We start from the raw sequence: 27,547 nt of genomic DNA, 5'->3' as shown, positions 1-27,547 counted from the left end.
GTGCGCACGCGCAGGGTGGCGGTGCGGGGTGAAGTGGGGGCGGGGACTTGCTGAGATTTAACCCCTGAACGTCTGCAGACCTGGCCGCCGCCGAGCTGTAGTGGGGGACCAGGCTGGCCCTACCTGCCGGTACTTGACGTGAATGTCGGAAAACATCTTTCGGGAAAGCTCTCTGGGGCAGGGTAGGTTTCCTGACTACATAATGAGTTCTTCCTTAGTTATCTCTCTCTCTCTCCTTTTTCATCCGTCACCCCAAATCTCTCAATCGGATTCGCTGTATTCTTCCATTCTAACTTTCTTCCTGTCCTCCCTAGTCCTTCTCACCCCACAGAACTGAGGCATGCCTCTGTTAAAATGCAGATTGCTGGGCCCCACTCAAGAGTTTCCCTCTCAGTAGGTCTGTCGTGGGAGCCCAGCTTCTCCAGTGGTCCTGAGGCTGCAGGTCCTGGAACCACACTTTGAGAACCGCTGCCTTAAAAATAAATAATGCTCAGGAATTAATCCCTGAGTTGCTGGGAAGCTGGATTTTCATCTACTTTGCTATCAAGAAAGGCCATGGGGTCTCTTTCTAAAATGTTTGCTTGAAAATACAGTACACACTGTGGCCCAAAGATCAGGGTGAGAAGGAACTGAAGCAGGGAGGGGAGTGGCATCAGCATAGGAAAGGATATTGCTGTGTCCTTGGAAATATCTTAGGAAATAAGGTAGGGAGGTATATAGAAATAGGAAATAATAGAAGAAGTATTGAGACAGGTGAGACCTGTGACTTGGGTTAAGATGTCAGAAGAAAAGGTATAGGTGTGAGAAAATGGTGACTGGTTGAAGTGGTAGTTGATGTAGAGGAAGAGAGCTTTCCATCCAAGCCCAAGACCATCTTCCAATTTATGAAATCTTAGGGATCCGTGAATGAAAGCTGATAAAGTGTAAGGAACTTGTTTGCCTCCAGCCATCCAAAGTGGGGAGTGCAGATGCTTTTTTTAAAAAAATAGCTTTACTGAGGGATAACAGGCATACAGTAATCAGGGAATGTTTACAGTATATACAGTTCACTAAGTTTTGCGGTATGTGGAACCATGACCTCAATGAAAAGAGGGAACACATCCAGTAACCCCTGAAGTTTCCTCCTCTTGGGAATCCCTTTCTTTCCTCCCACAGCTGTTCTGCTCTCTGTTACTGTAGTTACTATTTTCTAGAGATTTATTTAAATGGAATTAAACAGAATGCACTCTTTTTTTGCACTCAGACTTCTTTCACTGTGCATTGTTATTTTGAGCTGTATCTACATTGCTGTGTATATCAATAGTCCACTCCTTTTTGTTGCTGATAAGTATATATCACATAAACAAATTGCATATACCATGATTTGTTTATCCAGTCACTAGTTGATGGACATCTAGGTTATTAACAGTGTTTTCACTGTTACAAATAACGTTGCTATGAACATTCATCACAAGTCTTTATATGGACATGTGCTTTTTTTCTCTTTCTTGGTTTTGTGTATGTTTAACATTTTAAGAAACTGCTACACTGTTTTTCAGAGCGGCTGAACCATTGTGCATTCCCACAGCAGTGTGTGAGAATGCCATAGTTGACATACTACTTGTGACAGGTTTCCAGGAAAAAAGTCTGGGGAAGTTAATCAAAGATTAATTCTCATGCACAAATATAAGGGTTTTGTTAAGCCTTACCCCAGAACTGATGATGTGAACATAACTTTTCTGGGTGTTTAACCAAGGAAATCAGATTATCCTAGATTGCTTGCTTTGTGGAGTCTTCCCAGAGATGTTATGTTCTGTGTGTGAGTCTGAGAAGCCAGCTTGGAGTTTGCCAATTTGATGGATTGGCCCAAACAAACCTAGACCCAACTGTGGTCCACATCCGCTGACACTGAGCAGGTTCCTCTCAGTAAGGTAAACGGAGTTTAAAGGTTTCTAGAGAAATAGGGGTGGTTACCAATACAATATTTCTTTCTCTCTCTCTTTCTTTCTTTCTTTTTCTTTCTTTTTTCTTTTGGTCTTTTTAGGGCTGCACTTGTGGCATATGGAAGTTCTCAGGCTAGGGGTCGAATCAGAGCTGCAGCAGCTGCAAGCCTATGCCACAAACACAGCAACACAGGGTCCAAACTGTATCTGTAACCTACACCACAGCTCATGGCAATGCTGGATCCTTAACCCACTGAGCAAGGCCAGGGATCAAACCCGCATCTTCATGGACACTAGTTGGGTTTGTAACCAGATGAGCCACAACCGGAACTCCATCACCCACCAATATTTCTACCTGATTTCTATTTCCTTTTCCATTTCTTCTTGGGGGTAAACTAGGCCAAACTAACATATATCTGATTTAGGCATAGATTTTAGAGCAATGGTTCTTAATCTTTGAGATGATGTAATTTCTTTGAGAATATAATGAAGACTATGCACTTCTTCTTCAGAAAGTTGAACATGAAGACCTTCATGAGAACTGTTGCTTATAATGTATTATACTTTATTAGACATTAATTTCCTTTGATACTTAGACTAAATAAGCAATGTGCACAAAGAGTGAACTTCAGTCTAAAAAAATCAGTCTCTAGTTTCAGGTAAAAAACAGATATAAATCCAAATTGTGAAGCCACATTAAAAAAGATTCCCTTTCCCTTTGACCAAGTAAATATGAATGAGTAGGCTGTTGCTATTTGTTACGAATAAGACATCTGAATTATGGGCAGTGTGACACTCTTGACATGTAAATGTGTATGTCCAGTTGACTTTGACTTTTTAAAATTTTAATTAAAAAAATTTTTTTACAGTCAAAGTCTCTTACTTTCTGCAAAGCACTTATCATGCTATGAATTCAAAGGGAAAGGGTTCCAGCAGCTCAGGCTCCTTTGCATTGGTTCTCATAAAGTGTGCTTTTCTGGGAGGAGCAGGCTGGTGCTTCAGTTGAACTGCTTCCTTTTTTGGCTTCTTTGTTTTTCTGATCATTTCCCTTCACATGTTTTAGGAAGCCATTTCAGCTCTTAGAGGAGATGTGGGATCGCATGTTGATTCTCTTGGCAAGAATCTTGCCCTTGTTTGGTTAGAGCCATGCCAATAGCATGCTGGTAATGCTGTAGACTCTTCTAGTTTTGCCATGGTAACATTTGTAGGGCATCCCCTTTTGAACATTGCCCATTCCCTTGGTATCTACAGTATCACCTTTCTTATAGATTCATGTGTATGTGGCCAAAGAAACAACTCCGTGTTTTCTAAAAGGCCTAGAGAACACAAAGTGGGTATCCCTCCTCTCTCCCTTTGTTTTGGCCATTTTGGCAAATTACTGGAAGATGGGGGTGCTGGCCAAAAGGAAAAGCAACTTTGACCTTTTAAAAAACAGAACCAGTGCTGAAAATTCAGATTCAGAAAGGAAAATAATGGCCAATTATTAATTAGAGTTCCCTAGGTTCACTTGGACCGAGATGAGTAGGCTTGTATCAGAAGCACCAGAATTCGCTAAGATCTTTAGTGTTGAATTAAGATCAAATCATTTCTTTTGTCTTAAGTCAAATGAGGTCCTTGGCATCAATCTGAAAAGTCTTCAACTTCAAACCAAGTCCCTTGGCCAAGGGACTTGGCCAAGTTTGTATTTATCACATTGTTGTGGTTTGAATTGTGTCCCCCCTGCCCCAAAACAAAGATATCTTTAACTCCTAACCTCGGATACCTGTGAATATGACTTTACTTGAAAATAGGGTCTTTGCAGATGTAATCAAGTTAAGATGGGGTCGTACTGGATTAAGATGGACCCTGATCCAATGACTGGTATTATATAAGAAGAGATAAATTCAGACTCTGAGAAGACTCACAGAGAGCAGAGGATGATGTTATCCAAATATGGAGGCAGAGATTAAAGTAATGCAGCCATAAGGGAAAGAATGCCAAGGACCGCCAGCAACCACCAGAAAATAGGACACGCATGGAACCCGTCCTTCCCTAGCGCCTTCAGAAGGAGCATGGTCCTGCCAGCACCTTGATTTTGTAACCTCCAGAACTATAACAGAATAAATTTTGCTGTATTAAGCCACTCTGTTTGTGGTACCAGAGATGCAGTGTGCTTTAACAAATACCTGAAAATGTAAGTGTGGCTTTAGAATTGGGTAATGACTAGAAGCTGGAAGAGTTTTGAGGCTCATAATACAAAAAGTCCGGGTTGCTTGAAGAAGGTTTTTGATAGAAATATGGATTAAAGGTGATTCAGGCAAGGGCTCAGAAGGAAGTGAAAAGAACAGGAGAGGAATCCTCTGTCATCTTAAAGAGTACACATATTGTCATGAAAAAAATTTTGCTGTAAATAATAAGCATTAAAAATACTTCTGGAGTTCCCGTCATGGCTCAGTGGCTAACGAATCTGACTAGCATCCATGAGGACACAGATTTGATCCTTGGCCTTGCTCAGTGGGTTAAGGATCCGGTGTTGCTGTGGGTTGTGGTGTAGGTCACAGACAAGGCTTGGATCCTGCGCTGCTGTGGCTGGCTGGCGGCTACAGCTCCGATTCAGCCCCTAGACTGGGAACCTCCATATGCCATGAGTGTGGCCCTAAAAAAAAAAAAAAAAATACTTGTGGTGAAGAGTTCCCATATGGCTCAGTGGGTTAAGGATCAGATGTTGACATTGCTATGGCGAGAGTTTGACCCCTGGTCTGGGGACTTCCACATGCTGTGGTTGTAGCCAAAACCAACAAAAACGAAAATTTTGGTGGGGTCTCAGACAGAAAAGGAGAAGACATTATTGGAAACTGGAGAAAAGGTGATACTTGTTATAGAGTAGTAGAAACTTGGCTGAATTATGTTGGGTGGAAAGTAGAGCTTGTAAATGATGACCTTGGATATTTAGCTGAGGATATTTCCAAGCAAAATGTGTAAAGTGCGGCTTAATTTTCCCTTGCTGATTATAGTAAAATGTGAGAGAAAAGGGAGAAATTGAGGAAGGAACTGTTAAGCAGGAAGAAATAAGTACTTAACGATTTGGAAATTTCTCAGCTTATGCAGATGGCATGCTCTGGAGACAAGGCCATGAGTTTGGTAAAGAGATCAGTTCTGTGATTCATGGATCCAATCAACCATCTCAGCAGAAACCAGGAATAGAAATGGGGTTATCCATAGGAAGGGTCTGGGGAGGACCCTTTTAACCAACTGTGTGAATCCCTTGATATCCATAAAGACCAACATGGTTCTTGAGAATGATTTATCACCAGAAACACTGCCAGCTTGGACTGAGTTTGACAGAGACAGGACTAAATAAAGACTTGGACTGTCAGACTTTTGGGATTTCACTTGCGAGAAATGGGGTGCCCAGAGGGTGGGTTCAATACTGAGGGTGGAGGCATCAAGGCCACCTCAGCTGGGAGTTGCTTAGGGGCCAATGGCACCTAGGTGGCCCAGAGACTAGGGTTGATAGGGTTTCCTCTGGCCTAAAGGGCATATAAAGTCACAGAGGAATTTGGGAACTCTAAAATATTTGGAAATTAAACAACCCAGATCTAAATAACCTATGGTTAAAAGAAAAAATCAGAAGAGAAATTAGAAAATGTTTTAAAGTGAACGAAAATGAAATGCAACATATAAAATGTTTTAGGGTGCAGCCAAAGCAGTGCTTAGAGGAAATTTTTTAGCTTTGAAATACCTATATTAGAAAAGAAAATCTCATATCAGTAACACAAGTTTCCACCTTAAGAAACCTAAAAGAGTTCCCTTGTGGCTCAATGGGTTATGGATCTGACATTGTCACTGCAATGGCTCAGATTGCTGCTGTGGTGCAGGTTTGATCCCTTGTCTGGGAGCTTGATTTAAAAAAAAATTGATAAGCCTTCACTAGACTGACCAAAGAAAAAAGAGATGAACAAAAGCCAAGACCTTGTAGAACCCTAAGGAAATTTGAAAGAGAATAATTATTTACTATAAACAACTTTATGCCAACACACATGAAATGGATAGATTTCTAGAAAAATACAGATTACTAAAATTGACTGAAAAAGAAATAGAAACTGAATAAATATATGTAAAGAAACTGAGTTGGTAATAAAAAAATTTCTAACAAAAGCCAGGCCCAGACGACTTTACTAGTGAATTATATCAGTTTAAGAATAATACCAATCTGGGAGTTCCCGTCGTGGCGCAGTGGTTAACGAATCCGACTAGGAACCATGAGGTTGCGGGTTCGTTCCCTGCCCTTGCTCAGTGGGTTAACGATCCGGCGTTGCCGTGAGCTGTGGTGTAGGTTGCAGACGCGGCTCGGATCCCGCGTTGCTGTGGCTCTGGCGTAGGCCGGAGGCTACAGCTCCGATTCGACCCCTAGCCTGGGAACCTCCATATGCCGTGGGAGCAGCCCAAGAAATAGCAACAACAACAACAATAACAACAACAACAAAAAGACAAAAAAAAAAAAGAATAATACCAATCTGCTGCCAGAACCACTAGTCCTGCACCAGGATGCTTCAGAGCCTCATTAAGAATGTTTGGATCCCCATGAAGCCCTACCATATACCCAGGTTACCAGGAGATTTGAGTAGGAATGGGGTTTATGGGACTCATCATCTACAAAATCAGGAGTGCTGATAAAAGAAATAAAGCCTTGAAAGCTTCCAGTCCCACATCTGCTCATGGCCACCACAAACCCACTCTACTCAGATAGGACGTTGACTTGGCTGTGCTGTGGGATCGTGGGACGTCCTGTCCACTTGTAGCAGTGCCACTGCCCTGCAGGTATAAACGTACCCATGAGACAACCCCCCCCCCCCAAAAAAAAGAATAATACCAATCTGGAGTTCCCATTGTGGCTCTGCAGAAATGAACTAGACTAGTATCCATGAGGACACAGGTTTAATCCCTGGCCCCACTCAGTGGGTTAAGGATCTGGCATTGCTGTGAGCTGTGGTGAAGGTTGCAGATGAGGCTTATATCTGGCATTGCTGTGGCTGTGACCAGCAGCTGTAGCTCTGATTCGACCCCTAGCCTGAGAATTTCCATGCATCAAACCTGTGGCCCTAAAAAAAAAAAAAATAAATAAAAATAATAATAATAGTCCTTCACAGTCTCACCCAAAAAATAAAAGAGGACAGTAATTATCTTGATACCAAAGCCAGACAAAGGTATCATAGGAAAACAACAGACCAATATCTCTAGCAATATGACACAAAAGTTCTCAATCAAATATTAGTAAATTAAACTCATTAATATATTTTAGCAATTATATATCATGATCAATGGAATATAAAAAAATTTTTAATTATCATTGATTAACAATGTTCTCTCAATTTATGCTATACAGCAAAGTGACCTAGTTATACATATATATATATACACATTCTTTTTTTCTTAATATCTTCCATCATGTTCCATCACAGGTGATTGGGTATAGTTCTCTGTGCTATACAGCAGGATCTCATTGCTTATCCACTCCAAATGCAATAGTTTGCATCTACTAACCCCAAACTCCCAGTCCCTCCCCCTCAGCAACCACAATTCTGTTCTTTATGTCCATGAGCTTATTTCTGTTCTATAGATAGGTTCATTTGTGCCATATTTTAGATTCCACATATAAATGATATCATAAGGTATTTGTCTCTTTCTGACTTACTTCACTTAGTGTGAGAATCTCCACTACTATCCATGTTGCTGCAAATGGTATTATTTTGTTCTTTTTATGGTTGAGTTGTATTCCATTGTATATATGTACCACATCTTCTTAATCCTTTCATCTGTTGATGGACATTTATGTTGTTTCTATGTCTTAGCTACTGTGAATAGTGCTGCAATGAACATAGGGGTACATGTTATCTTTTTTTTTTCTTTTTTGCTTCTTTTTAGGGCCTCATTCGTGGCATGTGGAGTTTCCCAGGCTAAGGATCTAATCGGAGCTACAGCTGCCATCCTATGCCACAGACACAGCAACACCAGATCTGAGCCACGTCCTCGACCTACCCACAGCTCATAGCAATGCCAGATCCTTAACCCCCTGAGCAAAGGCAAGGATCGAACCACAACCTCATGGTTCCTAGTCAGATTCGTTTCTTCTGTATCATGATGGGAACTCCTGTGTATCTTTTTGAATGAAAGTTTTGTTTGGGCAAGTTTTGTTTGTTTGGGCACAGATGTATGCCCAGGAGTGGGATTGCTGGATCATGTAGTATTTATATATTTAGTTTTCTGAGGAACCTCCATACTATTTTCCATAGTGGTTGTACCAATTTACATTCCCACCAACAGTGCAGGTGCATTCCCAAGCTTGTCAGTTTATTAGGTCCCATTAGTTTATTTTTGTTTTTATTTCTATTGCCTTGGGAAACAGGCATTTATATGGTTAACATCAGGGAATGTTTTGCCTATGTTCTTTTCTAGGAGTTTGATGGTGTCTTGTCTTAGGTTTAAGTCTTTAAGCCATTTTGAGTTTATTTTTGTGCCTGGTGTAAGGATACATATTCTAGTTTCATTGATTTACATGCAGCTGGCCAGTTTTGCCAGCACCACTTGATGAAGAGACTTTCTTTTTCCCATTTTATATTTTTGCCTCCTTTGTTGAAGATTAATTGAACATCGATGTCTGGGTTTATTTCCAGGTTCTCTATTCTGTTCCAATCAAGTGGAATTTATCCTAGTAATAAAGTTTGGTTTAACATCCAAAACCAAATTAATGTATTTAGAGTCTTAAATACTTCACTCTCAAAAATGTTCACCAATAAATAGAATGCCTGAGTATTGGCATAATCACAATATAATATTATTACAAATGACAGTGTACAGTGCACATCTACACAAAACTGTATGAATTTCTTAATGTTGAAAGAAGCCTGACTTAAAAGAGTGCATATTGAATTCCATTTCTATAAAGTATAAAAACAGGCAAGACCAATCTATCATGTTCAAGGTTCAGTGTAGTTGCTTTCTTTTAGGGCTATAGGAGGGTAATGGCTTGAAGAGAGCGTGAGAGAACTTCTGAGGACTGATAATACTCTGTTGCTTCATCTAAGTGCCAGTAACAAGAGTGTGTTCAATTTAGGACAGTTCAGAAGACTGTATGTGCAGTTATTCACTTGTAAAATCACCATTACTGATACTACATGGCTGGTCTGCATTCAAAGAATGACAATATAAGCCAAAGGCACAATTTTTTATTATGATGCTTCATCTTAAATTCTGAGACCACTCTACCTGCCTGTTCCATCTCATTCTCTCCCCATCAGCTATCTGTTTATCCTCAGTTTTTCTCCCCAGTCACACATTTTTTTTCTACAGATATAATTACATCTCCACTATCCTTAACAAACAATTGAACACATTTTAATCTTGTTGCCTAGACCAACCAGTGTCCTCTCTTTTTCCTTGTGAAAGGAATTATCTATTCCAAGGGCCATACCATACACTTGTTAACCCCTGGCAAGGACATTCCACTCTCTCTAGCCCTTCTTCCACCCCTCACCCCAATCCCAGCATCATCTTAGTTCTCACCTTCTCCAGCTCTCTGATGCTTCTCCTGCTCACTTGTTCCCTCTCCCTAGACCCTCTCCTAGCTTTTATGTTTGAGCCAGCTGGGCCCTTCTTCTCCGAGAAGCTCCTCCTCTCCACCAGTTCTTCCTTGTCCCACCACCAAACATTAGTATTTCATAACTCCCTGTTTCTCACAAGATCTACCTTGGTAATGTCATTCCCTTCTCATCTTCAATCATACTTTCAGATCCTAGTAAATCTTTTCAAGTTCACATTTTTAACCACCTGTGCCCTTTTTCTCATCCCTTTGGCCTTTAATCCACTCTACAAAGCACTATCAGATACTGCCTCGAAGTACAAGTCTGGCCACCTCACATGTAAATGGTCTGCATTGTTACTAAATATGTTCCTAATTCGTTAACCTGGCATTTGAAATTCTTTGAAACCTACCCTAACCCATCCTTTAGCCTAGGTTCCGGCCAACCAAGATGCTGGGGAAATTCCCGTGTGCCTTGAACTTCCCACTGCTGTGCTGTCCTCCTGCTGCTCCCTACTGCTCCCTATGTGGTAAACACTGCGCTCCTTTTTTTATCTTTATTTTTATTTTTTTATTTTTTTTGCGAAATTTTATTTTTACTTTTTACAGAATAAAATACATACATTTAAACACAATTACATTCACACAGATTATTATATCATGGATCTTAAGAAACAGATTAAGTGACTCCCACTAGAGAAGTGGAATGGAAAATATGCTGAGACAAATAGGAAATTTATTCTATACTTTATCCCATTTTTATGGCTTTCATCTTTACGACTTAGTTTTATCTATTACATTTCAATTTTCCTTTAAACATTAGCATTATATTAAAATTGTTATATTATGCAACTAAAATTTATAAAGAAGAAAGCCTTATATACCATTAAATATTTTATATAGCATAATAAAAAGAATAACTTAACTGGTAAGAATAACAAAAATAATACACCCTCTGAAAATAAGTAAAATATAAAATGCATAAATTGGTTAAAAAACAATGTAACTATATAAATATGTCCTCACAATTTGTTACATCTTATTGATTCTTCAATATAGGCATTACACCATTCTAGGTGATGTGATAAACAAGACATTATAGTTTAAACCTACATTTCACTCATTGAACTAGGCTCAGCTGGAGTAGCACGTTCTACAAGAAAAAAAGTGGCCTTCTCCCGCTTGGCCCCAGCCCCCAACGCCCTTGAAGTAACAGTACGGTCAATCTCCGCTTTGCACCCTCATCATGCCTGGGTAGCAGCCCTTTCCCTAAACTCCTCCCCGTAGCTTCTAGAACTGTCATTGCAGAGAGTAAACGTGTTTGTGGTGTGTGAATGTGACCTGGTTCTTTCCTCCAACTTTACAGGCAGTGGGTTCTATTTTTATCTCCTTGCGGCTATACGAAGCTCTACTTCTCTTTCTTTTTTCCTCCCTCCGTCGCCGCTCAACAGTTTTTGACCTGGGGTTGTCCCACCAGATCCCACCCAGACCCGCGCCCCTTCTCCGCGTCCCCAGCCGCGCGCCCGCCACAGAGCTGTAGTCCTCCCGGCCGCCTAGAGGGGCGAGCCGCCCCCCACTTCCGGCGCGCGCCGGCGGAGGCTGTTCTGGTCCCTGCCTGGGGTCGGTCCCCGCAGCCCGCGGAGCGAAGGGTGAGTGAGGCGGTCCGGTGGCGCGGCCCCGGGTGCTTTCTAAACCACCCCAGTCCTGCCTCGGCCCTCCCCGCCTCCTCGCCTCCTCCTGCCTGGGTCCCGGGCAGAGCGTGCGGTTGTACCAGGTGGCGCCCCTCGACCCTGCGGTCCGCCTGCCCATCTCTCCGTCCGCTCATCCTTTCTTTGGTTTGTCAGTGCCAGTTCCTCCACCCGGCCTTGCGTCTACCGACTCCGCGAACCCTTACCGGGTGCCTCCTTCGGACCAGGCAGCTAGCGGAGGAGTCGGAGCGGCGCTGACAGAATCCTTCCTCCCACTTCGCGCTCCCACAGCTCGCTCTTGAGTCCAATCTCAGCCGTCCTTCATGACCGTCCCTCCCCGCTGCAGTCTAGGTTAAGTTCTAACTAGTCATTCTCAGAACAGTTTCTACTCTCCCCTTTGGAGTTGTTATCACGATTAAATTAGGGAATTCGGTGCGCTTTTTAACATCTGCCTCTCCCTACTATTTTTAAGTTCCATAGTGCCAGGACACTGTCTTATTCGTAACTCCTTGCTCAGTGCCTAGTACAAGAACCTGCACAAAGTAGACACTCCGTGAATAAATATTGTGATACAATTGTGCGAAAAACAGGCTCTCTTCAAAAGGGCTCTTGGTTTGCTGGGGCAAGCAAATGTGAAAGGGCAGTTCAGATGAGTACACCTCTAAGAGTATGGACTCTGGAGTCAGACCATTAGATTGCAAAACAGTCCAGACTACATCACATCTCAGCCATGTTACCTGAGACAAAGTGTATAACTTCTCTTTCTCTTTTGTAAAACAGTAGAGCATAGAGTGCTGTGAAGGTGAAATAAAGGAAGACACTGAAAACGGGTAGACAGTGCTTGACTCTGTAGTAAAAGCTCAATTAGTGCTTTCTGTTACAATTAAATAGGCAAACAATGCAGATACATGCTACTGCAGTAAACCCAAGAGGTTCTTGGGTTGCTTAAACTAAGAGCTAACTGGGACCACAGGTGCCTCCAGCCTCCCAGCTGTGTTCCCTAGATAACAGTGTAAACGATTGACACTTGAATCCACATTTCTGGTCCAAAGCAGTCAACTTATGCCCTCCCATTGACTAGGCTGCTTTCTCACTTGTACACTATAAGAAAGTAGAAAGGAGCTCTCCCCTGAAACACAGCAGTGCCTCTCTCCAGAATTCCCTTCTATGGGGTGTTGAAGAGTCAGAGGACAAATACTCCTTTTACTCACCCCTGAGTGTTAAGTTTCCCCAGTAAAGCCTACCCATACCTTTGGATGTGAAAATTTGCCTTTCCCTTGCCCCATATCCACCATGTGTTAAGTACCTACAATGAATCAAGTGTTTTTAAATGTAAATTTTATTATTATTCGTGTACGGTGAGGTCAACAGATCAGGAGATGATTGCCATTGAAGAGGTAGTTTGTTACACTTCCCAAGGCAGGGGACATGCCATCCCTATAGACCCACGTGGGGAAGCACCAGAGTCAGTTAATGGGGAAGTGAGAGGAAAATGAGCAGGAGCCTTTATTGTGGTTTCTGTGGGAAGAAACAGATGAGGCAAGGTAAGCAGGTTTAGGATTGACTTAGTCTGAGTAATTTTATGGGCTTTGAGGCAAAGGGGTTGTCCCTAATTGTCTGGCACCTGGCTCTTGTGTGATTAGGGCAGGGAAATGGTGGCCCCCGATGTGAAAGCCTCTTAGAAGAGGTGGTGGAGGGGTGGGCTCTGGATGGGTTGGCTTGCATGTGAAAGGAAAGCTTGCCAGCAAGTTTACTATCTTGGGATATGCTAGCCCTGGGAAGAGCAGGCAGTCCCTCCAGTGTCAGCAAGGCCTCAGATGTCAAAGCATCAGAACAAAAAGACATGCTTAGTACACCAAGCACAACTCTAGATGTTTTATGCTATTTCCAATTTCCATAATAGCATTGAAATGAAAGCATTATTAACTTTTTCTTTTTTCTTTTTTTGTCTTTTTAGGGCTGCACCCGGGGCATGTGGAAGTTCCCAGGCTAGGTGTTGAATCTGAGCCACATCTGCAAACTACACCACAGCCCACGGCAACACTGAATCCTTAACCCAGTGAGCAAGGCCTGGGAAAAAACCCACGTCCTCATGGATAGTAGTTGGTTCTTTATCGCTGAGCCACAGCAGGAATGCCCAACTCTATTTCTAATGGAGTTTAACGGAGATTCTGAGTGGAATCTCAGAAAGGTTCAGTTGGTTCCTAATGTCATACAGCTAGTAAGAGGCTGCACTGTGATTCTAGATTGTTGGGTCACCTGGCTCCAAAGCTGGTGCTCTTCCTGTAAGCTAAATCATCTCCCTGCAGTATGAGAATTGGAGACATTTTTCATACCTGATTAGGCATTTGACAATGTTGACTACTGTCACTTTGAAACTCTCCTTGACTATACTGACACTCATTGTTTCATATCTATAGTACCTACTATGTACCACACATTGGATTGGGTGATGGAGATACAGTGGTGAGCAAAAATGTTGATGTAGCTTACAGTCAAATTGTAGAGAAGATAGGTAATACCCCAGTAGTTGCACTGAAGTATTGATACTGACAAAATGAAAGAAGTGCTCTGAGGGAAAGGAACGCAATTCTCTTGCATGGTGTCTCTCATGACTTCTTGACTGGCCCAGGGTTCTCAACCCTGCCTACACATCAGAATCACTTGCAGAATGTTTTACAGATGTAAAACTCCACCCCACTCAGGCTGAAATGCAGCCCAGCTTCTGATTTGAGTGCAATCAAAGAGAGCCTCACCTTGGTTCAAGGATTTTTTTTTTTTTTTTTTTTTGTCTTTTGTTAGGGCTGCACCTGAAGCACATGGAAGTTCCCAGGCTAGGGGTCGAATCAGAGCTGCAGCTGCTGGCCTTCACCACAGTCACAGCAATCCCAGATCCGAGCCGCATCTGTGACCTACACCACAGCTCACAGTAATGCTGGATCCTTAACCCACTGAGTGGGGTCAGGGATTGAACCCACATCCTCATGCGTACTAGTCGGGTTTGGTACCACTGAGCCACAACAGGAACTCCCTTTGTCTTGTTTTTGCTTTTGCTTTTTAAAAACTAGTCAGAGGAATAGGATCAGATTTGCAATTTGGGGTCACTGTGATTACTCTCTAACCAGACTGTGGGTTATTGTGCAGTGTGACAGGATAGTTGCTGGAATGAAGATGGTGGTGATGGAGATGGGGAAGGACATATTCTGGAGACAGGAAATCAAATCGATAGGACTTAATTTGCCTTAAATACTGGAAGGAGGTGTTAGTGATGCTTCCAGGTTTCTGGCAGTGCAGCCAGATGGTTGCTCCTACTTCCTAAGCGGGGACCAGTGGGAGGGAACAGATTGGGGTGGGAGGAATCATCAATTAGTCATGGATGTGCTGAGTTTGAGGGCCTTTTGAGAAATTCAAGAGGAGTTATGATGGAAGTGAGTCACAGAGGATAAATAGGGTTGGGGCTCAGATGGGAGGTCCAGACTAGAGATGGTTGGGTAAGGATGAGATTGCCTGAAAGAGAGTGAGAACAGTGGTGGACCTAGGGCTGAAACTCTGATATAGAGGGACACTTGTGAAGGAGATGGACAAGGGGCAGCGACAGTGCTTCACGATGAAAAGCTTCCTTTCAGCTGCCCATGGAGGACAAATTGGTGAGGGATGATATTTATCATAAAAATTGAACCCTGGAGTTCCCTGCTGGCCTAGAAGGTTAAGGATCTGGCATTGTCACCACTGTGGTGTGGGTTGGATCCCTGGCTTGGAAACTTTTGTATGCTGTAGGTGCATTCAGAAATAAAATTGAATCCTGCCATACACATATTAAAAAAAAATTCAGACAATGGAATAGACCACTATTTCTGAGAAATAAAAGCAAATAAACTAGTTATTTATACAAAAACATGCATGGATCTCAAAAGCATTTTGATAAAAGAAGGAACACAGACATAGAGGAATATGTACCTAATGTTTCTTTTTATATAACTTTTTAGAACGGCAGAACAATTGGGACAGAAATCAGATCTGTGGTTTCTGGGGACCAGAATTAGAAGGGATTAATTGCAAAGTGGCATGAGGGAACTGATACAAGTGTTCTATATGTCAATTCTTAAGGTAGTTCCATAAATAAACACATTTGTCAAAACTCAAAAAATAAAAAAATAAAAGCAAAATGCATGGCATAGACCAGTGGTCATTAGGTAAAGGACACACATCAGTGTGATACAGCCCTTGGTAAATGCACAGGTTTGCACTCTCATGGGGTTTCTTAAATGTCAATTGTCATAACAAGAGCTAAAGAAATGTATTTAGTATTTTTCAATACACCAAAATTAAGAAGGAAAATATCCCCAAGTTTCTCTCTGTTTAGATCTTTCCTTTCTCACTCTGCCCCAGGCTCTGGCCCAGGGATTTTTACCCTGCTTGCACTTCAGAAGCACTTGTGGCACTTAGTGAGGCCACACCCATGAAAGATTCTCTTTCAACAAGTCTGTCCTGAGGACAGTGCTCCATGGCTGATTCTGAGCCATACCCACCAGTCTGGCCTTTCTGAATCACCTGACTTTGCCTCAGTGGCCACATCCTCTCATACGCACTGTCTTCTGAATGACCTTCCTCTACATCTTCACCCATTTCACTTATATCAGATGCTGCTCAGATGTTTCCTCCAGGCAGGAAGTTCTCCCTCGTCTTAGTCATCTTTCCACATGCTACCCTGTCTGGTTCCCTCCATCCTTGGATGTATCTCATCATTTTGCCTGTCACTTTCTCATACTAAACTAGGAGTCCTTAAAGACAGACTTTTTTTTTTTTTTTTTGGTGTTTTTGCCTTTTGTAGGGCCACACCCATGGCATATGGAGGTTCCCAGGCTAGGGATCTAATCAGAGCTGTAGCCACCAGCCTACACCACAGCCACAGCAACGCTGGATCCGAGACGCATCTGGATCGGCAACACCGGATCCTTAACCCACTGAGCAAGGCCAGGGATCGAACCTGCAACCTCGTGGTTCCTAGTCGGCTTCATTAACCACTGAGCCACGAAGGGAACTCCAAAGACAGACATTTTAATCCTGAAAGTCCTATTTAGTACACTGCCTAACACATACCTCATGTATTTTTTGAGATAACGGATGAAGGAATCCATTCTTCTTTCCTTTGTGCTGTCTCAGAACCTTGCAACTTAAAGTCAAGAATAATTCTTCCTTATTTTTGCATTCACCATGGCTATTCTACACCACAGCCACAGCAACTCAGGATCTGAGCCGAGTCTGTGACCTATACCTACCACAGCTTACAACAACACTGGGTCCTTTATCCACTGAGCAAGGCCAGGGATTGAACCTGCATCCTCATGGATGCTAGTCAGATTCATTTCTGCTGAGCCACGATGGGAACCCCTCCATGACCTTTTCCTAACATTTTCACCCTCATTCCTTTCACTTTTTAAAATTTTATTGGCGTATAGTTGACTTACAATGTCAATGTCAGGTGTACAACAAAGCAAATTAGTTATACATTTATATGTATCCCTCCTTTTTCAAGTTCTTTCCCATATAGGTTATTATGGAATATTGAGTAGATTTCCCTGTGCTATGCAGTAGGTCCTTCTTAGTTATCTATTCTGTATATAGCAGTGTGTATATGTTGTCCCAACCTCCTAATTTACCCCCTCCCCCACATTTCCCCTTTGGTAACCATAAGTTTGATTTTGAAATTTGCAAGTCTGTTTCTGTTTTATAAATAAGTCATTTTGTGTCATTTTATTAGATTCCATGTATAAGTGATATCATATAATATTTGTCTTTGTCTGACTTCCTTCACTTAGTATGATAATCTCTAGGTCCATTCATGTTGCTGCAAATGGCATTATTTCATTCTTTTTTATGGCTGAGTAATATTCCATTATATATAAGTACCACAAGTTTTTTTGGTGTTTTTTTTTTTTTTGTCTTTTTAGGGCTGCACCCGAGACATATGGAAGTTCTCAGGCTAGGGGTCCAATCAGAGCTGCAGTTGCCAGTCTATGTCACAGCCACAGCAACACCAGATCTGAGCCTCATCTGAGACCTACACCACAGCTCCCAGCAATGCCTGATCTTTAACTCACTGAGCAGGGTCAGGGATCAAACCTGCATCCTCATGGATATTAGTCGGGTTTGTTACCACTGAGCCACAATGGGAGCTGCTGTAAAACATATTCTTCATCCATTCCTCTGTCATTGGACATTTAGGTTGCATCCATGTCTTGGCTATTGTAAATAGCATGCAATGAATATTGGGGTGCAGGTAACTTTTCAGATTATGGTTTTCTTTGGATAGATGCCCAGGAGTGGGATTGCTGGATGGTATCGTAGTTCTATATTTAGTTTTTAAAGAACCTCCATATGTTCTCCATAGTGGTTGCACTAATTTACATTCCCACAACAATGTAGGAGAGTTCCCTTTTCTCCATACCATCTCCATCCATATTTGCAGACTTTTTGATGATGGCCATTCTGACAGGTGTAAGGTGATATCTCATCATAGTTTTGATTTAAATTTCTCTAGTAATGTTGAACATCTTTTCATGTGCTTTTTGGCCATTTGTGTGTCTTTTTTGATTGGGTTGTTTTTTTGATATAAAGCTGCATGAGATGTTTATATATTTTGGAGATTAACCCCTTGTTCATTACTTCGTTTGCAAAGATTTTCCCCTATTCTGTGGGTTATCTTTTTGTGTTTTAATGGTTTCCTTTGCTGTGCAAAAGCTTTTAACTTTAATTAGGTCTCATTTGTATATTTTTGTTTTTATTTTCATTACTCCAGGATGTAGATTTAAAAAATAGTGCTGCAATATATGTCAAAGAGTGTTCTGCCTATGTCTTCCTCTAGGAGTTTTATAGTATCTGGTCTTACAATTAGGTATTTAATCAATTTTGAGCTTTTTTTTTTTTTTTTTTTTCATTTTTGGCTGTCCCACAGCATATGGAGCTCCTGAGCCAGGGATCAGATCTGAGCTGTGGTTGTGACCCACACCACAGCTGTGACAGTGCTGGATCCTTAACCCACTGTGCTAGGCCAGGGATTGAACCCTTGTCCCAGTGTTCCCAAGAAGCTGCCGATCCTGTTGTCCCACAGCGTGAGCTCCCATTTTGAGCTTATTTTTGCGTATGGTATTAGAGAATTTCTAATTTCATTCTTTTACATGTAGCTGTCCAGTTTTCCTAGCACCACTTATTGAGAAGACTGTCTTTTCTCCATTGTATATTCTTGTCCCCTTTGTCATAGATTAATTGACCATAGGTGTGTGAATTTATCTTTGGGCTTTTTATCCTATTGCACTAAGCTGTGTTGCTCTTTTTGTGTCAGTACCATATTGTTTTGATTACTCTAGCTTTTGAAGTTTAATCTTACGTCAGGGAGGCTCATTCCTCCAGTTCTGTTTTACTTTTTCAAGATTGCTTTGGCTATTGCAGTCTTTTGCATTTCCATATAAATATTAAACTTTTTTGTTCTAGTTTTATGAAAAATCCCACTGGTAATTTGATAGAGATTGCACTGAATCTGTAGATTGCCTTGGGTAATATAGCCATTTTGACAGTATTGATTCTTCCAATTCAAGAACATGGTATATCTTTCCATCTGTTTCTGTCATTTTGATTTCTTTCTTTAATTAGCATATTAGAATTTTCAAAGTACACATTTTTTGCCTTTTAAAGTAGGGTTATTACTAGGTATTTAACACCTTCATTCTTTTTTTTTTTGTCTTTTTGCCTTTTCTAGGGCCACACCTGCAGCATATGCAGGTTCCCAGGCTAGGGATCTAATCAGAGCTGTAGCCCCAAGCCTACACCACAGCCACAGCAACGCTAGATCCAAGCCGCATCTGGATCGGCAATGCCAGATCCTTAACCCACTGAGCAAGGCCAGGGATCGAACCTGAAACCTCATGGTTCCTAGTCGGTTCCTTAACCACTGCGCCATGACGGGAACTCCAACCTTCATTCTTAATTTATAGTGTCAACCAAGATTGTCCTGGGCACTAACCCAATCTGAAATTTAAAAAAATAAAAAAATAAAAGCAAGCACTTTAGAGTTGGGCTACCTTAGGTTCATGTCTTGACTTTGTTGTATACCAGTTTGGGACCTTGGGCAAATTATTTAACTTTCAAGAACCTCAGTTTTCTCATCTGTAAAATGGGGATTATAATACATACCTACTAGGGTTATTTACAAGCCCCAATCAAATTGTATTTGTGAAATTCCTGGCCCATAGTAGGTGTTTATTAAGTGCAAATTCCCTCCCATCGCTTACTAGAAAGAGCTAAATACTCTGGTTGCAGAGCACAGTTCTGCTGTTTATTGGCTGTGTGTCTTTGGTCCCCTTATTATTCTCAGTAGCCTCATGTGGAAAATGGGCATAATTATGATTGTCTTTATGGAATTATTAGGGAAATCATAGAAAATTTATGTTAAGTATTTAGCTAGTGCTTAGCATCTAGTAGGTGCTCAATAATTTGGTGATTATTATTCTGAAAAGTAATAATATACTACAGTGTTCTTCCTGCTTTCCGTGATCTATAAGCACTATTTATTATCCCTAGTATTGTCCGTAGTATTGTTACCAAAAGTTGAATTGATTTCAGTGATACTTAAATTTTCTGTTTCACCTCCTGAGAAAATCCTGAATTGTCTATATCATTTGTACAGAAACTCCCTTTTAGTCAGTTTTCTTTACAGTGCTACACTCCAATGCACCTGGTCTTTGAACACCTGAATTTATATTCTAGACACGTTTTTGCCCCATGTAACATTATCATTGTCCATCCCAGGAGCTCCCTGGAGAATTGAAATTGAGAAAGAATCTCTCAGACACAGAATTCCATCCCCTCCCTGCTTCAACTGGGCAGCCTCTTCAGACTCCCTCTACCCAGAATGGCAGGAAAGTCTGGATCCTTGGCCTATCATGTTCCAAAAGAACAAGAAGGACTCATAATTGTGAAGGTTGAAGAAGAAAATTATGTCTGGGGGCAGGACCTTGGCCTTCCAGGAAATGCCTGTAGCCAGGATGCCTTCCGCCAGCGGTTCAGGCAGTTTGGTTACTCTGACTCTGCGGGGCCCCGGGAGGCTCTGAGCCGACTCCGAGAACTTTGCTGCCTGTGGCTGAGGCCGGAGGTGCACAGCAAGGAGCAGATCCTGGAGCTGCTGGTGCTGGAGCAGTTCTTGGCCATCCTGCCGGAGGAGCTGCAAACCTGGCTTCTAGAGAATAGACCAGAGAGTGGAGAGGAAGCTGTGGTGATGCTGGAGGAGCTGGAGAAAGAGCTTGATGAGCCAAGGCAGCAGGTAAGTAGGTGTTTTTATTTGTTTGTTTTACCAATGGTAAGTTAAAATGGGGGAGCCATTCTGAGTGGCCTTTGGCTTATAAAATTTTTGTCTTTTGGGTTATCATTTACCCACTGGGATCGAGTCATCAGGGCTTTTAGTCTTATTGTTCTCTATATAATCATCTGAATGAGTTTCTGACTCTGGCTGCGCTGCCCTGTTATTCTAGAGTTTTTCCTGTTATATGTCCGCAGAGTCATAGTGTTGGTACTTGATTACTCCTAGGACACAGCTCATGCCCAAGGAATGATCTGGAAGGAAATGACATCCGTAGGAGCACTGAAGTCACTGAGTGTCCACCTCCAGCCCTTGGAGAATCAGCACAAGAGTGAGACTCAGGAACCCCAGGCTTTCTCTGAGAGAGGTGAGGAGCCACAGTTCATTTGGGGCTGAGTGTGGAGGGAGGTCACTTGTGCCTGCCATTGAGTTATGTGAAAAGGCCCCTTTGCCTAGAATTATTCTTCCATTGGCTCTGCCTAGAATCTGAAATTCCAATATCATTTCTAATCTGGGGTTAAGAACTAAGGTTGCTAATAAAATTCTCTAATATTTTCTGTAACATTCAAAGATCAGTATTCCACTTTTTTTGCTTTTGTTTTTTGGGTTTTTTTGGTCCATGGCATAGGAAGTTCCCAGGCTAGGGGTAGCCTGGCAGCTACCAGCTATTTAGGATCCGAGCCTTGTCTGTGACCTGTACCACAGCTTACAGCTTGCTAACACTGAGCCACAACGGGAACTCCCTAGTTTTTTTTTAATATTATGCTCCTACTGGCAAGGCAGTCCCTAAGATGGAGATAAATAATGTATCAACAACAGTAACTCAAACAGGGAAAGTTTAATCTTAAGAATTATTAAACAGGATTAATTACTAATTAGCTTTTAATTAGTAAAACCCATAAAGTACACATCAATAACACATACAGGGAGTCTCTAAGGTTGAGGCAGAGTGCTCAAGAAAGGAACAGATCTGGAGTTCCCATCATGGCTCAGTGGTTAACGAATCCGACTAGGAACCATGAGGTTGCGGGTTCGATCCGTGGCCTTGCTCAGTGGGTTAAGGATCCGGCGTTGCCGTGAGCTGTGGTGTAGGTTGCAGACACGGCTCGGATCTGGCGTTGCCGTGGCTCTGGCATAGGCTGGTGGCTACAGCTCCAATTCAACCCCTACCCTGAGAGCAGCCCAAGAAATCACACAAAGACCAAAAAAAAAAAAAAAAAAAAGAAAGGAACAGATCTGCAGTCAGAGCTGAGATCCAGATCTTATTGGAGAGGGCACGCTGGATAGAGATGTTCACTGAAGTGCTTGCTGGCACACGTGCTGGGAAACTGCTCTTTGGGGTGTGAAGGGAAGCCACTCATGGGTGGGGGGAAGAGTGTGTGTGCTGGTGGGCAGCATTCACTGAGAAGCCACCCTCCGGGGTGCCAGGAGCCCCCCTCGGGAGGTGCCATGACAGAACCTGCTGGAAAGCCACCCTTGGTGATGGTGCCTCTGAAACTGATTGGCATTGCCGGGTGCCCCACACCTGCAGGAACAAACAGAGCACAGCAGAGCCAGGAAAAAAAGCCCCTTCCTCCTCCAGTCCTTTTGGCCTCCCTACTGTTAAAGCTCACATCATGTCAGCTGACCAGGAAGAAGTATATCACAAGCAGGGCATTGAAGGGTGGATTTGAACCTGACCAAAAGGGCTTTGATTATGTTATTGGCAAATTCATTCCTATGGGCAGCAGATACATCATGTTTTATTAACTTGTTCTCATTATTCTTTTGTTACCCCCAACTACCATTCTGATTTCATCTTTAACAAGCAATCTTATTAAATTCCCATGAAGCTTAGCTATAATAAAAAAGTGCATTAGTCTCTTCTGGTCTGTGTGACAGTTACATTACTCATTAATTCTTATTATGGTTTTATTGCTCAGTTTCATGGGCTTGGCTAATGAGAGTTAACCCAAGAGGTAAATCTGTTCATTGTATGATGATAAAGTTAGGTTTATGAGGCCACAAGGCCAAGGGCCACATCTTGGACCTTGGCAATTCATCAAAGGAATCTATGTATCTGTACACTGAGTTCTTCTGGGAAACTCCCTCCCAGCCTTCTTCCCCACATCATAAGCTAAGTGAGCCCACTGTATCTTCTGCATCAAGCAGGAACTACATTAAAATGGATTTTTAAAAATTATCTCTTAAAGTAAGTAAATATATAAGTCAGTGAGAGTAGATTATTTCTATTTCCTTCTTTTAAGGAGTTGAGGAACAGAGTGTATGCTATAATTTTTAAAGTCTTTTGGGGGCTCTTTCTTATTGATATTTGTTGTGGACTAAGTTAGATCCCCCCCCCAAGTTTCTGGGTTGAAGCCCTAGCCCCCAATATCTCAGAATGTATTTGAGATAGGGCCTTTAAAGAGGTAAATAAGTTAAAATGGGATTGCTAGGGTGGGTACTAATCCAATATGGCTGGTGTCCTTTTAAGAAGAGGAGATTGGGACATAACACAAATTGAGGGACAACCATATAATGACACAGTGGGAAGCCAAGGAAAGCTAGACCTCAAACAAAACTAAACCTGCCAACACCTTGATCTTGGACTTCCATCCTCTCAGAATTATGAGAAAATAGATACTAAGCCACCTAGAATATGGTATTTTGTTAGCGGCAAGCAGACCAGCAAGCTAATACAGTATTAAACTCCTTCTCTGTGTCCATATGAACTACTTCCAGCTTTCATTTAATTCCATTTTATTTTATTTGTTCAGCAAAGTCCTTATATAACATCACCTGTACTTGAAGATAATGAATACACTGCCCTTTGTCTTTAACTAAGCATAGCATCTCGCTGCCTCTGATTCCATCTGTGTCCCATCTCTCCAGCCATTGTAGCTCATTTCCCTGGGCATGCTTCAGTTTCTCCATGTTCATTTGAAGTACAGAGATGAAAAATAAAATTAAAAAATGAAATAGGGAGTTCCTGTTGTGGCTAGTATCCACGAGGATTCGGGTTCGATCCCTGGCCTTGCTCAGTGGGTTAAGGATCCAGTGTTGCCGTGAGCTGTGGTGTAGGCTGCAAATGCAGTTTGGATCTCGTGTTGTAGCTGTGGCATAGGCTGGCAGCTGTCACTCCAATTTGACTCCTAGCCTGGGAACTTTACATATGCTATGGGTGCTGCCCTAAAAAGCACACACACACACACACACAAAATTAAATTAAATTAAAAAAATTAAGTACTCTCTAATGAAGATCTGGTTAATTTAAAATATAAGGTAGATTACCCGCCCCCCGAAAACTCTTGTTTGTTTCATTCTATATCTTTTTATTTGTTTGCTCCTTCACAGTGGTATTATATTGTTGACTCAGTCAACCCATGGCCACAGTGATTCTATCTTTCAGCCTTTCTTGGCCTCAGTAAAATTTCCTCATCCTCCATTTATGCCTGATTCCTAAGTATATGGTATTGAATAGCCTTTACTGGATTCCTTATACATCTCATTATGCTGACTTCTTTTTTCTTGAGGGTGTTAGCTCCACCTCTAAAGAATTAATTGGGATCATTTCACATCTTTTCAGTAGGTCATAAGGTTTACATCATTGGAGGAATTCACCTTGATAGGATTGTAGACTTTGGGGAGGATGAAAGTAACTTAACATTTCTTCAGATTTTCCCCACTCAAGATAATTCAAGTTACCTCAGCCATCATTGAGTAGCCTCCTGTTATGAGTTGCTGGAAATCTAGACATGAGAAGGGCATGTTATGTGAGAGTTGAAGGTTTGGCACCAGTCACATTTGCTTCTTGTTTCCATCCACCTTCCTTAGCCACTTATACACACACAAGGGAACATATAAGACTCCCACCTGACCCTAGAAGAAGTCAAGAACTCACAATATTCCTTTTCTCATGCTCTGCATGTCATAGTCTATTTGCTTAAATCCTTTGATCAACTTAGAACCTACCAGAATCTGCAGTTTACCCTTGCACTACCTACCTCTGTCCAATTCTGACTCCTAAAGCATTTCCTAATTGTATCTTCTGCTCTCCTATTTTTCTAAAAGCACTACTGATTCAAGACTCTTAGACAGCTTTCTTAATCCTTATTACTCCTTATCACCTCTTTTCCTTTTCCTTATTGCCCAAATAAAAACACATCTTCTCGTCTAACCCAGGACTGTCTCCTAGCTTACTGGCCTCTCACTGCTATTCCTGTTTATCACCATCTACTTGAATGTCTTTTCCTGTTCACTATTCCTCCTTTCTAATTACTCTCTGAGGGTGCCACCTCTCACTATCCCAGGCCACTTATCTAAATTCTAGATTGGGAAGCTAGTTTTTAAGAGTTTTCTTCCTAATAGGTAAATACCTATTTCATTTGGTTTATTTTTCTCTTCCTGCTATAAAATGTTCTTTTCTTCCGACATGGGGAGTAAATGACACTCGCATTCTTTATTCACATTTTTAGATGGCAATTTGGTGGCTGACAAAGTATTGACAGCGAAGCAAGACATTATTGAATGTGGCTTGTCAGCAGCCATGATGGCCCCTGGACAACGCCCTGGGGAGACTCCTTCAGGACAGACAGTTGGAGAAGCTTTGGGAGGTCTGGATGACTTTGATAAGCCAAAAGGAAATGCTGCAGGGAACAAAGTGAGTCAACTCCCTTTCCAGGAAAAGCATTTTAGCCTGCCAAGCTTCAACAAGAATGTCTTCACAGAAGAGCATGTCCTGGAACATGATGGAAATGAAAGAAGTCTCAGTCTGAACTCAAATATTATAGTGCAACCGAGAATTCACACTGGGGGAAAGCTCTACCAGTGCTTTGACTGTGGGAAAGCCTTTTGCCAGAGCTCAAAGCTGATTAGACATCAGAGAATTCATACTGGAGAGAGACCTTACACTTGCAAAGAATGTGGCAAAGCCTTTAGTTTGAGCTCAGACCTTGTTAGACATCAGAGAATTCATAGCGGTGAAAAACCCTATGAATGCTGCGAGTGTGGTAAAGCTTTCAGGGGCAGCTCAGAGCTTGTCAGGCATCGGAGAATTCACACTGGAGAGAAACCTTATGAATGTGGTGAATGTGGGAGAGCTTTCAGCCGGAGCTCAGCCCTTATTCAGCATAAGAAAATTCACACTGGAGACAAAGGCTATGAATGTATTGAATGTGGTAAGGCTTTTGGTAGAAGCTCTATCCTTATTGAACATCAGAGAATTCACACTGGCGAGAAACCTTATGAATGTAATGAATGTGGAAAATCCTTCAATCAGAGCTCAGCCCTTACTCAACACCAGAGAATCCACACTGGGGAAAAGCCTTATGAGTGTAGTGAATGTAGGAAAACATTTAGGCATAGATCAGGCCTCATGCAGCATCAGAGAACTCACACCAGAGTTTAACTCTGAGGGTAAGAGTTGTACAATTGTGAAATACTAGAACTTCACTTCGGGGGTAAGACTCCACAGAAGATGGAGATTTCCTGAGAGCAGAATTCCTGTCCTTTCAGTGCAATTAATTATTGTAAGAGTAGATCCACACGAAGGTGTTGCTGAAGTGTTGAATGAGTACCTTCACGGTAAATCCAGGCTGGGGGAGAGATCCTGAGAGGGCTCCTTATACGATGGGCTAAGAGGTAGTGATGCCCCTAATGGCAAGGATCCCTGCCCCGCAAGAGCATCTGTGCATTTGGGAGGTGGAGGCACATGCTGAGAGTTATTCAGTCCTTTGAAATGTTGACTTATGCCCTGGATCAGTTTAGTAGTATCTGGGGAATGTTAGCTCATTCTGCTCCCTTGCCTGTTCTCTCTTCAGCCCTGAGCTTCCTGTTGGGTCAGTTGAAGTCTGCTTATTTATTGAGCACCTGCTGCATGTTAGCCATCAGGGACAGTCAGGCCATTGCTTTCCCAGAATTAAGAGCTAATGGGAGGGAGTTCCCGTCGTGGCTCAGTGGTTAACAATCCGACTAGGAACCATGAGGTAGCAGGTTTGATCCCTGGCTGGCTCGGTTGGTTAGGGATCTGGCGTTGCCTTGAGCTGTGATGTAGGTCGCGGATGTGGCTTGGATCCCTTGTTGCTGTGGCTCTGGCATAGGCCAGCAGCTATAGTTCCAATTGGACCCCTAGCCTGGGAACCTCCATATGCCGCAGGAGCGGCCCTAGAAAAGGCAAAAAAAAAAAAAAGAGAGATAATGGGAGGAGTTCCCCTCATGGCTTAGAGGTAACAAATCCAACTAGGATCCATGAGGACATGGGTTCAACCCTGGCCTTGCTCAGTGGGTTAAAGGATCTGGCATGGCTGAGAGCTGTGGTGTAGGTCACAGACGCGGCTCAGACCTGGCATTGCTGTGGCTCTGGTGCAGGCTGGTGGCCTCAGTTCCAAATCGGCTTCTAGCCTGGCAACTTCCATATGCTGCAGGTGCAGCCAAAAAAGCAAAAAAAAAAAAAAAAGTTATGGGATATATATTTACAGTTAATTACAGTAAAGGGTGATCAGTGATCTGGCAGGATAAATCCAAGATTCTGTTCAGATGCATGGCAAGAATACCTAACCTGGTCCACGAATCCTGGATGTGATGAAATCTCAGGTGAGACATAAAAGGTGGGTAGAGGTAGCCAGATCAAGGCAAGAATGAAGAGAAGAACCTCACAGGCAGAGGTCAGAGCACGTGCAATGGCACGAAGAGAGGACCTAGAGATGTACACCCCTTTCTCTGGACCCTTCTTTCTGGCAGGAATTTGTTCTTATAGCCCGTGGATCAGAAGCCAGCACAAGTGTTGGTTCCTCTCTTCCTATTTAGTCACTGAGTTGGGTGGCCTGTCCCGGCTCCTTGAAGTGCTCAGGAGAATTAGCCTGGTGGAAGACTTTGCTGTATTGATAGAAAAAGGCATGTTTGTACACCAGTGAAAGAATACATATTGGAGGCTAGAGGGACAGTAGGGACACAAGTGCTTGTGTCCTATGACCCTGGGGCCCAGGAAATGGGAAGCTGACAGGAACACAGGGATAGGCGGTCTGCCTGTCTTGGCTCCACTAGTCCTCAT

The 27,547-nt window shown here is 42.3% G+C and overlaps 2 protein-coding genes and 2 pseudogenes across 3 annotated transcripts in view; 2 read left to right on the top strand and 2 right to left on the bottom strand.

The window, feature by feature from the left end:
- The window catches only part of ZNF397 (zinc finger protein 397), a 51,998-nt gene that overhangs the window by 12,365 nt on the left and 12,086 nt on the right, over window positions 1-27,547 (bottom strand). The window lies entirely within an intron of this gene.
- Window positions 62-26,686, top strand: ZSCAN30 (zinc finger and SCAN domain containing 30). Of its 2 annotated transcripts, none has more exons than XM_047794126.1 (4): window positions 62-182; window positions 19,974-20,484; window positions 20,749-20,887; window positions 24,975-26,686. In XM_047794126.1, exons 2-4 carry the CDS (start codon window positions 20,077-20,079, stop codon window positions 25,904-25,906), a joined length of 1,479 nt encoding a protein of 492 aa, XP_047650082.1. In that variant the 5' UTR covers window positions 62-182; window positions 19,974-20,076; the 3' UTR covers window positions 25,907-26,686. The 2 variants fall into 2 exon arrangements, with proteins under 2 accessions (XP_047650082.1, XP_047650081.1); XM_047794125.1 differs by lacking the exon at window positions 62-182 and adding an exon at window positions 11,043-11,129 and having other exon boundaries at window positions 24,975-26,477.
- On the bottom strand, window positions 2,823-3,288 carry LOC125134614 (60S ribosomal protein L21-like; annotated as a pseudogene).
- On the top strand, window positions 6,450-6,651 carry LOC125132182 (ATP synthase subunit ATP5MJ, mitochondrial-like; annotated as a pseudogene).

Source organism: Phacochoerus africanus, chromosome 8 (assembly GCF_016906955.1).
Source record: "Phacochoerus africanus isolate WHEZ1 chromosome 8, ROS_Pafr_v1, whole genome shotgun sequence".
In the NCBI taxonomy this organism is placed as follows: Eukaryota; Metazoa; Chordata; class Mammalia; order Artiodactyla; family Suidae; genus Phacochoerus; species Phacochoerus africanus.
This window is presented reverse-complemented; position numbering and strand designations above follow the sequence as displayed.

Bases quoted from the DNA above. Each gene is read 5' to 3' on its own strand.
- ZSCAN30 (XM_047794126.1), top strand. From the start codon at position 20,077: ATGGCAGGAAAGTCTGGATCCTTGGCCTATCATGTTCCAAAAGAACAA. The intron at 20,485-20,748 runs GTAAGTAGGTGT...GATTACTCCTAG, and splicing joins TTGATGAGCCAAGGCAGCAG to GACACAGCTCATGCCCAAGG. The intron at 20,888-24,974 runs GTGAGGAGCCAC...TCACATTTTTAG, and splicing joins CCAGGCTTTCTCTGAGAGAG to ATGGCAATTTGGTGGCTGAC.